Source organism: Bos grunniens, chromosome 15 (genome assembly GCF_055505025.1).
Source record: "Bos grunniens cultivar Pamir isolate PY7600 chromosome 15, Bosgru_T2T1.0, whole genome shotgun sequence".
NCBI lineage: Eukaryota > Metazoa > Chordata > Mammalia > Artiodactyla > Bovidae > Bos > Bos grunniens.
In genome coordinates, this window is record NC_141179.1 from 83,901,593 (window position 1) to 83,916,703 (window position 15,111).

Genomic DNA, 15,111 nt, shown 5'->3' on the forward strand with positions numbered 1-15,111 from the left:
AGGTTGCTGGGAGCTGGGAGGAGATTGTGGGGAGTTTTAGTTTATGAAGTAGAACTTTTGCTGGGGATGATGAAAAGTTCTGGGTAGAGATAGAGGCGATGGTTATACAACATCGTGAGTGTATTCAGTGTCACTGAATTGTACACTGACACAGGCTTAAAATGATAAATATTACATAACATATATTTTACCACGACTTAAAAAAAAGGTTTCAGTGGGGAGCTACTTCTGGGTGATTACAACTAAAGCACTGTTGAAGAAGGGAGACGCTGAGTTTGGAGGGAACGACGGCTGGAGCTGAGGAAGGAAGGGAGAGAGGCAGAGCTGAACGGGTCGGCCAGCAGGACTCCTGCGTCCTGACGTTTGGCTATCCTCAGGGGCAGCGCCTGGACCGTTAGCAGGCCCGATGCGTGGACCACATGGAGGACGCGAACGGGACCGGGACGATGATTCACTTCCACTTCCGCCCCTTCTCCAAACTCCCTGAGGTTCAGACGCTGATTTTCGTGGCCTTCCTGATTATGTACCTGGTCAGCGTCAGCGGCAACATCTCCATTTTGCTCATTGTCTGGACCCACCGCTCTCTGCACACCCCCATGTACTTCTTCCTGGCCAACTTGGCGGCTCTGGAGACCTGCTACTCCTCCGCCATTGCCCCTCTGACACTGGCCAGCATCCTGTCCGCGGGGAGAACCCTCGTCTCCCTGGCTGGCTGCGGTGCCCAGATGTTCTTCTTCATCTTCCTGGGCAGCGCTGACTGCATCCTGCTGGCCGTCATGGCCTACGACAGGTTCGTGGCCATCTGCCACCCTCTGCGTTACAGCCTCATGATGAGCTGGCGGCTGTGTGCCCGACTGGCCCTGGGCTCCCTGGTGTTGGGGTTCATCTTGGCCATGCAGCTGACCGTGCTCATCTTCCGGCTCCCCTTCTGCAGCAGCAAGGAGATTGGCATGTTCTACTGTGACGTCCTGCCCGTCATGAGACTGGCCTGTGCGGACACCCGGGTCCACGAGGCCACGCTGTTCGTGGTTAGCGTCACTGTCCTTACCCTCCCCTTCCTGCTGATCACCTTGTCCTATGTCTTCATCGTGGCCGCCATCCTGAAGATCCACTCTGCAGAAGGGAGGCACAAGGCCTTCTCCACCTGCTCCTCCCACATGACTGTGGTTCTGCTCCAGTATGGAGGCACCAGCCTCATCTACCTGTGCCCCAGCTCCAGCTACTCTCCAGAGAGGGCCCAAGTAGTGTCTGTGGTCTACACCTTCATCACCCCCATGCTGAACCCCTTGATCTACAGTATGAGGAATCGAGAGCTCAAGCATGCTTTGAAGAGAGCAGTGATGCGGTTCCTCTCATCCTAAACACAACACCTGGATGCTCCTCTGTAGCACTGTGGGGTGGAGACAGAGGGGTGTCCTCTCTGAGACGGGAGACGGGGGTAAGCGGTCATAGGTTTGGTACTGCTACTTCTTCTTGTTATATTATTTTCAAGAAGTCATTTTTCCTTTGTCAGGAAGAGATGGAAACAGTGGAAACAGTGGCAGACTTTATTTTTCTGGGCTCCAAAATCACTGCAGATGGTGATTGCAGCCATGAAATTAAAAGACACTTATTCCTTGGAAGGAAAGCTATGACCAACCTAGACAGCATATTAAAAAGCAGAGACATTACTTTGCCAACATAAATCAGTTTAGTCAAAGCTGTGGTTTTTCCAGTAGTCATGTAGAGATGTGAGAGTTGGACTACAAAGAAAGCTGAGCACTGAAGAATTGATGCTTTTGAACTGTGGTGTTGGAGAAGACTCTTCAGAGTCCCTTGGACTGCAAGGAGATCCAACCAGTCCATTCTGAAGGAGATCAGTCCTGAATGTTCATTGGAAGGACTGATGCTGAAGCTGAAACTCCAATCCTTTGCCCACCTGATGCAAAGAACTGATTCATTTGAAAAGACCCTGATGCTGGGAAAGATTGAGGGCAGGACGAGAAAGCGACAACAGAGGATGAGATGGTTGGATGGCATCACCGACTCAATGGACATGAGTTTGAGTAAACTCCAGAAGTTGGTGAAGGACAGGGAGGCCTGGTGTGCTGCAGTCCATGGAGTTGCAGAGTCGGACATGACTGAGCGACTGAACTGAACTGAAGGAAGAGATGTTTTTAAGAGAACATCTTATCTGTTTGTTTTCTTTCCCATTATCTGTCCGTTTCTTCCTTCATACTCTCTCTATTGCTTGTACACACACACACACACACACACACACACGTTCACTTATCTCATATCATCCCTTTGTGCCTATCCATGTTGATATGGCCGGAATATTTGCATTTTTTTCCAAATTCACAGGTTCAAATACTAGTGCCCAGTGTGACGGCATTAAAAGATGGGACTTAGATGAGAGGTGCTTAAGTCACGAGGCCAGAGCCCTGGTGAGTGGAATCACTGCTTTTATGAAAGAGACTCCTCAGAGCTCCCTAGCACCTTCTGCTGTGTGAGGGTACAATGAGAAGTCTGTGACCTGGAAGAAGGCCTTTACCCAAACTCATTCTTAGATTCCTCATCCATAAAAAGGGGATTGAACTACCCACAAGACCTAAATTCTGGGGTAGTTATAAGATCAACAGATATAAGTGGATGTACTTTGTGACTTTTTTTTAACTGTTGTTGTTATTTTGCCATGCAGCACGTGAGATCTTAGTTCCCCAACCAGGGTCAAACCTGGGCCGCCTGCGGTGGAAGCACAGTCTCAGCCAGTGGACCCCCTGGGAAGTCCCTCCGCTGTGACTTTCAGAGGGAGACAGAGCGGCGGACATCAGGACCGCTGTCCTCAGCGCCACGCGCCGCGTTCCGTCTGTGTTCTTCCCTTTGAACTTCTCTCCAGATGTAGTTCTCCAGTTCTTAGCAGACTCAAACATCGCACATATGGGCAGGGGCAGAGCCAGGAATAAAACACACATCAAGCTAGGGCCGTCCCATATTATGATTCCCACAATGTAGATGCGGAGTTTGTGCATTTTTGAATGATTTGTCTTTAATTCTACATTGTCTTCTAGGGAAAAGTGATGGGGAAAGCCTTAGAATTTTAAAGTTTTGTTGGTTTCTCTTTAACTTTGTACCTGGAGCTAAACCACCTCCATCTCAGTCTCTGACTCTGTATTAGTCTGCTTCCCAATCACCCTTCGTTTGGACTTCCCTCGTGGTTAAGACTCCATGCTTTCACTACAGGAGCCGAGGTTTGATCCCCGGTTGGGGAAGTTCTGAATGCCACTTTCTGTCATCTCATCTGTTCGTTTTCTTCCCCATTCTCTGTGCATTTCTCCTCTCATTCTCTCTCTCTCTTGCTGTCTCTCACACACACATTCACTTATCTCATATTCTCTCTTGTCTAACCCTAGTTGATATGCGCTCTCTGATGGCTCAGACAATGAAGAGTCTGCCTGCAATGCAGGATACCTGGGATTGATCCCTGGGTTGGGAAGGTCCCCTGGAGAAGGGAAAGGCTACCCCACTCCAGTATTCTGGCCTGGAGAATTCCATGGACTGTATAGTCCATGGGGTTGCAAAGAGTTGGAGACGACTGAGCGACTTTCACTCACTCACTCACTGTGTACTATGCTCCCACCTGTGGTAGGTAGAGCAGGAAATAGAAAGGTAAGCAAGAGGAAGCTCCAACCTGGAAGGAAGCTAAGTCTAGCCATAGCTAGACTGGTGGTCCAGTGGCTAAGACTGTGAGCTCCCAACGCAGGGAGCATGGGTTCGATCCCTGGGGGATAAACTAGATCCCACTGCTCCAACTAAAGATCTCCGAGCAGCAGTGAAGGGCGAGGATGCCCCGTGCCACAGCTAAGACCTGGAGTAACAAACGAACAGAAGAACATAAACCGCAATTGCACCAAAGGCCAGGTGCTGCCAGCACAATGCTCTGAGCCACCGAGGTGGGGCCCGTGACGGGCGTCCGGGCTAGCTGGGAGGGGGAGGGCACCTGAGCTGCAGCGAGACAGGCTCGGTCCGCGTGTGCACAGAGGAGCGGGGAGGGCTCCTGGAGGGAACGGGGCGCGCGGCACAGGGCGGCTCCGCGCCTCTGCTGCCCGTCTGCCGAAGCACGCAAGGGGCGCCGCATCAGCTTTCTCTGGTTTTTTCTGATGCGTATCACAGGCCTCAGGGGCAGAAACCATGACCAGAACTCACGAGACAGGAAACTGAAGGGCCATTTTATTCTTCTGAAAGACAAGAACCCGGAAGGGTCCTCTTTGGTTCACTTGCAGCCCCTCGTTCGTTGTCCTGCAATGCTCTACGAGGTCAGTGTCTGCAGGACCCAGTCTTGTCCAACACTAGGTGTTTGGGGGAGATAAACAAGATACGGTCAAACGAACGTGAAGAATACCGTACTGATCAAAATAAAACGAATTGTTTGCTGCGGGTTTGTCCGGCGCCTGCCATGTGCAAACTTGCAGCCGTGACTCTTCAAGGCGGGGATGCTGTGTTGCCGTATTTCTAAATTCTGTCACCACCAAACTCTTTTATTCCTTGGAATCTCTTAGGAAATGTTTTATCCTGCCGAACCCACTTGGGAAAATGCTGCCGTAGCTGATCCTGACTGAACACCGAAAGGGTGATTTCCCTACTGATTGAAATACTCCAGGCACTTTTCAGTTCCCCAGCCTCTGAGCAAATGGTGTGGTTGCGAGTGAGCAGCCTTTTCTAGTGACTGAATAAGGAGTTAATGATTGCCATATAGCAACGCATTCATTATCACAAGAACGCATGAGATGCATGTTATTGTGATCTCTGTTTACACACCAGGAGACTCAGACAGGAGGGTAAGTATCTTGTTCAGGGTTACACAGCCAGTAAACGTGGAACTGAGCTTTGACCTAGGCCATGTGGTTTCAAACCCTGGGCACAAAAGCGCTGTCTCTCCCAGCATCTGTGACTCCCTGTAAGAGCTTGGAAAACTGCTTCATTTTCCTGCCATTCAGCTCATTTCAGTCTGGCAGTCGTGTCTGACTCCTTGCGACCTCATGGACTGCAGCGTGCCAGGCTGCCCTTTCCACCACCATCTCCCGGAGCCTGCTTGAACTCATGTCCATCGACTTGGTGATGCCATCCAATTCAATTGCCTAATAAAATGGGGACGACAATATTTACCCTGTCTCCCTAAGTTACTGTGAGGTCTCCAAGGAAAGAACTCCGAAACATAACAGGACGATAAAAGACGCAGCGCGGTCACGCAGACGTCCGCGCGGGGTAATATACTAGATGGCGTACTGTTTTGATTACAAAATGTTTAAAGACATAAGTGTTCAGTTGCGTCTCACCTGAGGTTTCCCTGTGCTTATCCTGTTAACTCTTGTCAGCTGTTTCCCAGAAAAGCAAGCCTGTCTTCTCTAGCTCAGGAGTAACAGGGCACTTCTCTGCAAGACGCTTCCTTACTAGTCTCACACAGGCTCTTCAGAGGAGAGCTGTGTGTCTAGGGGCTCCAGGGATTGAGGCATTCATATAAACATAAAAACCAATGAATATGGTACAAATTATTTATATTGCCAGATCATAGGCATAGTCTTGTGGTATAAGGAGATTGGTGGGTAGAAAAAACATCTGAACAACATGATGTAAAACACCCTATAAACAAGACACATTCTTTTTAAACAATTTATTTTATTGAAGTATAGTTGATTTACAATGTTGTGTTAATTTCTACGGTACAGTAAACTGATTCATTTATACATATATATGCATTCTTTTCCATATTCTTTTCCATTATGGCTAATTAGAGCATGTTGAATATGTTTCCTGTGCTATACGGTAGGACCTTGCTGCGTATCCATTCTATGTATAATAGTTTGCCTCTGCTAATTCCAAACTCCTAGTCCATTCCCCCTCATCTGACAAGTCTGTTCTCTATGTTTTTAAAATACATTGTCTTAGACGCAGTTCAGTGACACATAGTTCATCCTTCAGTGGAGCGTGGAGCAACAACTGCGTTTAATTTTAAGGTGCAGGAAAGTCCTTTAATTGTTTTTAGGGAGAGGAGAGGACAATCTGCAGGGAGTGTGTGTGTGTGTGTGTGTGCAGCCAATTATGCTTTGATTTAGCCTGCAAATAATTGCAGTGTGCCTACCTTGTGGTAGCCCTGGAAGATGAATAATACAAGACAGATTTTATTTTCTTGGGCTCTAAAATCATTGCGGACAGCGACTGCAACCATGAAATTAAAAAAATGATTGCTTCTTGGAAGGAAAGCTATGACCAACCTAGACAGCATATTAAAAAGCAGAGACATCACTTTGCCAACAAAGGTCCATCTAGTGAAAGCTATGGTTTTTCCAGTAGTCATGTATGGATGTGAGAGTTGGGCCATAATGAAGGCTGAGTGCTGAAGAATTGATGCTTTTGAACTGTGGTGTTGGAGAAGACTCTTGAGAGTCCCTTGGACAGCAAGGATATCAAACCAGTCAATCCTAAAGGAAATCAGTCCTGAATATTCATTGGAATATTGCTGAAGCTGAAGACCCAATACTTTGGCCACCTGATGTGAAGAGTCAACTCATTGGGAAAGACCCTGATGCTGGGAAAGATTGAAGGCAGGAGGAGAAGATGGATGAGATGGTTGGATGGCATCACCGACTCAATGGACATGAACCTGAGCAAATTCCGGGACATGGAGGAGAATGGAGGAGTCTAGTGTGCTGCAGTCCATGAGGTCACCAACAGCTGGACACGACTGAGTGGCTGAACAATAGCAACACTGCCATCAGCATAAATGTAAGCAACTGGGTACAAGACAACCCAGGATTTGCTTTTAAGAGATCTGAACAAGTACTCTCGAGGGCGGGAGGGCAGAGGATCATGGAGACCATCCAAGTGAGCTGGAGAAGGCCTCAGTCTTGAGGAGGAGTAGGGGCTTGCCGGACATGAAATGCAGAAAGGGCAGAGATAGGTGGGAATCACGGGCACAGTGGGTGCAGAGAAGAGGTGAGACTTTGGTGAGGCTGCTGGTGGGTGTGTGTGTGTGTGTATGTGTGTGTGTGTCTGTGTGTGTGTGTGAGGTAGTAACAGAGCATGGGGCTTGGAGCCAGACTGAGTAAAGGCTTGAACACTATTTGAAGAAGACTCTGGACCCTCTACTCTTATAATGAGAAGCCACTGATGAATTTCAATCAGAAGACAGACATGCTGCTGCTGCTGCTGCTGCTGCTAAGTTGCTTCAGTCGTGTCCGACTCTGTTCGACCCCAGAGACGGCAGCCCACCCGTCCCTGTGATTCTCCAGGCAAGAACACTGGAGGGGGTTGCCATTTCCTTCTCCAGTGCATGAAAGTGAAAAGTGAAAGTGAAGTCGCGCAGTCGTGTCTGACTCTTAGCGACCCCATGGACTGCAGCCTACCAGGCTCCTCCGTCCATGGGATTTTCCAGGCAGGAGTACTGGAGTGGGGTGCCATTGCCTTCTCCGAAGACAGACATAATGGAATCATATTACCAGAAGATTCATTTAGTAAATTTGGTATACAATGGCTGAGTGCCTGGGCTTCCCTGGTAGCTCAGATGGTAAAGAATCTGCCTGCAATGCAGGAGATCCGCATTCCATCCCTGCGTCAGGATCTCTGGGTTGGGAAGATCCCCTGGAGAAAGAAATGGCAACCCACTGCAGTATTCCTGCCTGGAGAACCCCATGGACAGAGGAGCCTGGAGGGCTGTGGCCCACAGGGTCGCAAAGAGTCAGACACGACTGGAGCGACTAGGCAAGCGTGCAGGCTGAGGGCCCCGCATGTCTCTGGCCTGACGGTCGGGGCTGGGCTCACATCCATGACGAGGAGGCGCAAGGCGGCCGGCCTCTCGAAGCTCATGGAAGGTGTGGGAGGCTGACCGGGTAACTGCACAGTGGCAGAGCTGTGATGAAGCCCAGTGTGTCACTGAAGCACGTTTGAGGGACACGGTCCTAGAATGGGCGGCATTGTCCAGTTCAGATACAGAGACGAGAGCTCTAAGGCAGTGAAATAGCACAGTGCTGGCATTCCTTTGGGATTTGAACTGTGTTCCTGGCAGCTACCAAGATGGTTCCTGGTCTTCATTCCCGTGTGTATCCCCTCACCTGGAGTGGGGGCTGAACTGAGTGATTCACTGTTTTTTTGTTTAGTTTTTTGAATGTTGAGTTTTTCTTTAATTAATTAATTTTTAAATTGAAGGATAATTGCTTTACAGAGTTTTGCTGTTTCTGTCAAACCTCAACATGAATCAGCCATCAGTTCAGTTCAGTTCAGTCGCTCAGTCGTGTCCGACTCTTTGCGACCCCATGAATCACAGCATGCCAGGCCTCCCTGTGAATCAGCCATAGATACACACATATCCCCCTCCCTTTTGAACCTCTCTCCCATCTCCCTCCCCATTCCACCCCTCTAGGTTGATACAGAGCCCTGTTTGAGTTTCCTGAGCCATATAGCAAATGCCCATTGGCTATCTATTTTACACACGCTAATGTAAGTTTCCAGGTTGCTCTTTCCATGCCTCCCCCTCTCCTCCCCCTCCCTCTTCCGTAAGTCTGCTCTCTTTGTCTGTTTCTCCATTGCTTCCCTGCAACTCAATTCTTTGGTACGATCCTTCTAGATTCCGTATACATGCATTAGTATACAATGTTTACCTTTCTCTTTCTGACTCACTTCACTCTGTATAATAGGTTCTAGATTGGTCCACTTCATCAGAACTGACTCAAATGCATTCCTTGTGATGGCTGAGTAATATTCCACTGTGTATATGTATCACAGCTTCTTTATCCATTCATCTGTGATGGGCATCTAGGTTGCTTCCAAGTTCTAGCTGTTGTAAATAGTGCTGCAATGAACAATGGGATACACGTGTCTTTTTCAATTTGGTTTCCTCAGGATAATCCCATGCCTCGGAATGGGACTGCTGGGTCATACGGTGGTTTTATTCCTGATTTTTTAAGGAATCTCCACACTGTCTTCCATACTGGCTGTATCAGTTTCCATTCCCACCAACAGTGAAGAGCGTTCCCTTTTCTCCACACCCTCTCCAGCATTTATTGTTTCTGAGCTTTTTGATGATGGCCATTCTGACCGGTGTGAGGTGATATCTCATTGTAGTTTCGATTTTTATTTCTCTAGTAATGAGCGATGTTGAGCATCTTTGCATGTGTTTGTTAGCCATCTGTATGTCTTCTTTGGGAAAATGTCTGTTTAGGTTTTTCCCCACCTTTTGATTGGGTTGTTGGTTTTTCTGGTATTGACTTATATGAGCTGCTTGTATATTTTGGAAATGTCTGTTTAGGTTTTTCCCCACCTTTTGATTGGGTTGTTTGTTTTTCTGGCATTGACTTATATGAGCTGCTTGTATATTTTGGAAATCAATCCTTTGTCAGTTGTTTCACTTGCTATTATTTTCTCCCATTCTGAGGGTTGTGTTTTTAACCCCGTTATAGTTTCCTTTGCTGTGCAAAATCTTCTAAGTTTAATCAGGTCCCGCTTGTTTACTCTTGTCTTTATTTCCACCACTCTGGGAGGTGGGATGCACTTTTAATCAATAGAATACGGCTAAACTGATGTCACAGTGAGGTTAGGTTCTAAACACGTTTTGGCTTCTCTCTCTCCCTCTCACCTGCTTGGTCTGATGGACTTGAGCTGCCCTAGGAAGGGGCCCATGGGGTTAGGAACAGCCCTGATGAACTGAATCCTGCTGGCAACCATGTGAGTGACTTCAGAAGCAGGTTCTTTCCCAGACAAGCCCTGAGGCAAGGCATAGCCCCCAGGCAACACCCTAACTACAGTCTTGAGGCAGAGGCACCCCGCTAAACTGCACCCGGATTCCTGAATCACAGAAACCGTAAAGATAATGCTGTTTCATTCTGTTTTAGGGCAATTTGTTACGCGGCAATAGATAATTAATGCAAAGGGTAAGGGGGTGAAAAGCACGACTCAGGAAGTGTGTTCTCCGCCCTCCCTGCTGTGGGGAAGAGTTGCCATGGAGGAGCAGAGAGGATCTTCCCCTTCAGTTCTCTGGTTCCCATGTCTCCTCTGACCAAACGACACAGCCTGGCCGGGCTGCCTCCAGTACAAGAGTCATAGCAGCCCTGAGGGCCAGCACGGGCTAAGCCTCAGGTCTTTCCTCCTGTGGGGAAGAGACGGGCTTAGAGGGAAGAGAGAGGGAAGCAGAGGCCCAGACCCCAGGGTCCTCTTTTTGGTTTGTTTGCAAAAATGAAATTAACTATTGGTCATCTATAGCCAAAATGCAAACACTTCAATTAATCTTACTACAGTCGTTTGTGACCCGAGTCACAAACTGGACTGTAGCCCGCCAGGCTTCTCAGTTCATGGGATTTCCCAAGCAAGAACACTGGAGTGCTCACCACTTCCTCCTCCGTCCCTGACCCAGGGACCCAGCCTGCATCTCCTGCGTACCCCTGCACCGCCTGGGAAGGCCTCACAGTTGGAGTGAGTGAGTGAGCGTCAGTCGCTCAGGCGTGTCCGACTCTTTGAGGCCCCAGAGAGTAGAGAGCCTCATGACGACAGTGAAAGAGGAGAGTGGAAAGTTGGCTTAAAGCCCAGCATTCAGAAAACTAAGACCATGGCGTCCGGTCCCATCACTTCATGGCAAACAGATGAGGAAACAGTGGAAACTGTGGCTGACTTTATTTTTCTAGGCTCCAAAATCACTGCAGATGGTGATTGCAGCCACGAAATTAAAAGACGCTTACTCCTTGCAAGGAAAGTTATGACCAACTTAGACAGTATATTACAAAGCAGAGACATTACTTTGCCAACAAAGGTCCATCTAGTCAAGGCTATGGTTTTTCCAGTGGTCATGTATGGATGTGAGAGTTGGGCTATAATGAAAGCTGAGCACTGAAGAATTGATGCTTTTGAACTGTGGTGTTGGAGAAGACTCTTGAGAGTCCCTTGGACTTCAAGGAGATCCAACCAGTCCATCCTAAAGGAGATCAGGCCTGGGTGTTCACTGGAAGGACTGATGTTGAAACTGAAACTCCAATACTTTGGCCACCTGATGCAGAGAGTTGCCTCACTGGAAAAGACCCTGATGCTTAGAAAGATTGAGGGCAGGAGGAGAAGGGGATGACAGAGGATGAGATGGTTGGATGACATCACCAACTCATTGGACATGGGTTTGGGTAAACTCCGGGAGTTGGTGATGGACAGGGAGGCCTGGCATGCTACTCTCCATGGGGTCACAAAGAGTTGGACATGACTGAGCAACTGAACTGAACTAGCCTGCGGGGCTCCTCTGTCCATGGGATTCTCCAGGCTAGAATATTGGAGTGGATTGCCATTCCTTTTTCCAGGCCATCTTCTCGGCCCACGGATTGAACCCGGGCCTCCCGCATTGCAGGTGGATTCTTTACCGCCTAAGCCACCAGGGAAACCAGACAGTAAATGAACCACACGCAGTGTTTTGAGGAAGGCACGGCAACCCACTCCAGTATTCTTGATGGGAAGATCCCACGGACAGAGGAGCCTAGTGGGCTATGGACCGTGGGGTCTCAAAGAGTCGGACACACTGAGTGAAACTGAGTAGTGCACTGCTTCTTTAGTGGGGAAGCAGCTACCCACCAGACACGGCGGGAAACCCAGCGCCAGGGCAGAGCAGGAAAATTAAGTACATCAGCGAGAAGGAGCGCCGGCAAAGTCTCAAGCCAAGGCTCTCTGCATCTACCTGGAGACGCTGCAGTCCACGTGGGCTGTGTTAGAGTCTTCCTCACCAGCCTTTGCACTCCCCTTGCCCGGGTCCCTTGTCCCTCCGTAACTTGCCTTTCTTCAGCTTATTTTACACAACTAGCTTCTGGAATCCAGACTTCCGCCTGTCATGGAAGAGCAAATATTAATAGAAGATGAACAAAATTGGGTTCACACCTCATAGGAGTTTTAAAAAAGGCTTGAAGTCTGTCATAACAACCTTTCAATAGACTGTCATAAGCTCTCTGATGATGCTTCCCTTCATGGCTTCCTGGGCTCCCAAGTGCAGTTAATAAGGTTTTTTAAAAAATTGTAATAAAAATTTTTAATAATTTTTTTTTGTTTTGGCCATGCTGTGCAGCGCATAGTTCCCAAACCAGGGATTGATTCTGTGCCCTGAATTGGGAGTGTGGAGTATTAACCACCAGGCCACCAGGGAAGTCTTAAGAGGGCACTTTATTCTGGTTTTCATGTGTTAAAAGTTTAAAGAAAATCAAATAGTCATTTCTGTTATGGCCTTATAGGATAACCAAAGGTCATTTTATTTTTCTTCACAGAAATATCCTTTCATAGGAAACCAGATTTCTTTCTGTTTCCTGGTTTTATTGAGATATAATTGACATATGACATTGCATGAGTTTAAGGGGCACCACGTGAGTTTAAAAAAAATTATTGGCGTAGAGTTCATTTACAATGTTGTGTTAATTTCAGGTGCAAAGGATTCAGTCATCCGAATACTCATTCTTTTTCGGATTCTTTTCCCATGTAGGTTACTACATAAATCTGAGTAGAGTTCCATACGCTATTCTTGTTGGTTACCTATTTTATATACAGTAGGGTGTGTATGTTAATCCCAAATTCCTAATTTATCTGTCCCTGCCATGTTTCCCCTTTGGTAACCATAAATTTGTTTTCAAAACCTGTTAGTGTTTCTTTTTTGGAAATAAGTTCATTTACATCAAACAACTGGATAAATTCATATTCTGCAAAATGATTGCCACAATATATCCATCACCTCACACAGTTACAATTTGATTTTTATTATGATGAGAACTTGTAAGATCTATTCTCTTAGCAACTCTAAATACATATACAGTATTCTTAACTACATGCAATGCTGTACATTGTGTCCCCGGGACTCACGCATTTTATAATGACCCACCTCACCCATCTTGCTCCCCAGCACCCACTCTGGCAATCATCTGTTCTCTGTATCTATCAGTTTGCAGAAATCAAATGTCTGATTATCTAGTAAATGTATTTTCTAAGTGTTATAGAATCATTCAAGCACAATATCCACAAATAAAAATAAAGAATGTGTGATGTTCTGGATCTTTGACTTAGTAAGAGTAGAATGCTAGATTTCTAATTAAAAAAAAAAAAGATACGCAACAAACAGCAAAGGTTTACTGTATAGCACAGGAAACTATAGTCAATATCTTATAATAACCCGTAATGGAAAATAATCTGAAAAAATAATATATGTTCAACCAAATCACGCCGCTGTGCACCTGAACCATTGTAAGTCAACTATACCTAAATAAAGTATATACATTAAGGAAAAAAAGTAAAAAAAGAGAAAAGGTTGAGAAGCACCAGTTTTAATCAACTCCTTATCTCACAGATAAGAACACAGGTTGTGCGATGTCAGGTGGCAGCTGCTTTGTGGTGGAAACTGTCCAGAATGCAGTCCTCTTGGCCCTGTGTCAGCAATTGCTCCGTGGCCCCAGAGCTGCGCTCCCTATGTGGAAAACCATCTGGTGACAGGAAAATTCCTTAAGTATTCAGACAAAGGTAAGGAGCAAGAAAGAATGGTGGAAGTTATAGGGAGGGAAATTTTTTGTTCTGCATAACAAAAAACTTTTAAACAATAGGTGGAACTGTTCAACCAGAGAAAGTGTTTGGGACTGTTTAGAATAATCGTAAAAAAAAAAAAAAAGAAAAATTACAGTACGTTGAGGCAGAGGCTGATGGCTACCCTTGATCATCTCCTAGGTCCTTTTCAGACTTCTAATGTAGAGGGCTGTTGACGTGTCTGTGTCCTCAGAAGACTGTTCTAGAGCGCTGAGCTTCGCCATCCTCATTAACAAACGTGTGTCAAGGAGAGAAGGTGGAAGGCGATTTCTGACCTGTTCGCCTTTCCCACTGCTGACCACCTGGGGGCGCACGAGCCTTCCTCGGACCCGAGACAGGACTGCGACCCCGGATCGCCGGCTGCAGGGACGCGGACCGAGGCGAAGACCGGGTCGGGGCGAGGCGAGGCGAGGGTGCAAACCGTCCTCCCGCCGCAGACCGCCTCCACTGGAGGCCAGCACGCCAGCACGGAAGGCGCATCGAGATCGCACTGGAGGCAGAATTCTGCTAGGATTATGGAGAAAACCAATTTTTAAAATATGGATAATTTTAAAAGCCTTTACTGAACTTGTTATAATACTGTTCCTGTTTCATGTTTTGGTCGCTAGGTTCCTGAGCAGGGATGCACGCCTCAACCCCCATGGAAAGGGGAAGTCTTAACCACGGAAGGGAAACCACAGAGCCAGGAAAATATTCACAGCATTTAATCTGGGTATAGCGCAGATTCTTTCCCTGAATTGAGACTTGACCCTCACCACCGCCGGTCCCATTTTTTGAGCTCCACTCCTTATCTGCGGGACATTGAGTTGTTCCCGACCGGGAAGACTGACAGGGAAGAGGAAAGAAAGTGGAGGTGCGGGGGCGCGGGGCGGGGGCGTGGGGGGAGACGGAGGGCCAGGGGGAAAATACGCCCAGCTCTCGGAAGGGAACACCGGCTGGGCAAGACTGATGGCAGGAGGAGCCGGGAGCGACAGAGGACGAGACGGCTGGATGGCATCACCGACGCGATGTCAGGAGTTTGAGCAAGCTCTGGGAGTTGGTGATGGACAGGGAAGCCTGGCGTGCTGCAGTCCATGGGGTCGCAAAGAGTCGGACAGGACTGAGTGACTGAACTGAACTGACCCACCTGGGGAAATCAGATAGGAAATAACAGCTTAAGGTTTCCAGTACAAACATCTTCCTCTTATACCTCTGCCCCACAGGAGAGGAGTCAGCCGTTCCTCCTCTGGCAACAGGCCTCACAGCAAACTGGGAAGCTGTAATATCTCTGATTCACCCCCTAGTGAAGCAGTAGCTTTGCAAAGACGTCCACACGGTGAGTGGCAGGTGTTATGACTGCATCACTGAACTGCGTACATTTCTCTGACGGATCCCCATGGCCGACATCATAAAATCCAAATTCTTCGTCCCAGCCCACCCCACCCTGCCTCACCTCCAGTAATTTTCACGAAGAAGAGTCTTTCAGCTCCAACCCGCAGTTCCCGGACCTTACACATTCCTTTACTTGGAATGCCCTTCCTCCAGGCAGAATTAGTAGCTCTCTCTCCCATCTATTGGGAG

The 15,111-nt window shown here is 47.7% G+C and overlaps 1 protein-coding gene across 1 annotated transcript; it reads left to right on the forward strand.

The window, feature by feature from the left end:
* The first annotated feature begins 401 nt into the window (after window positions 1-401).
* LOC147358888 (olfactory receptor 10V1-like) lies at window positions 402-1,408 on the forward strand. Its single transcript, XM_086342167.1, has one exon. The coding sequence runs from the start codon at window positions 420-422 to the stop codon at window positions 1,359-1,361; it is 942 nt and encodes a 313-aa protein (XP_086198293.1). The 5' UTR covers window positions 402-419; the 3' UTR covers window positions 1,362-1,408.
* The last annotated feature ends 13,703 nt before the right edge of the window (window positions 1,409-15,111 follow it).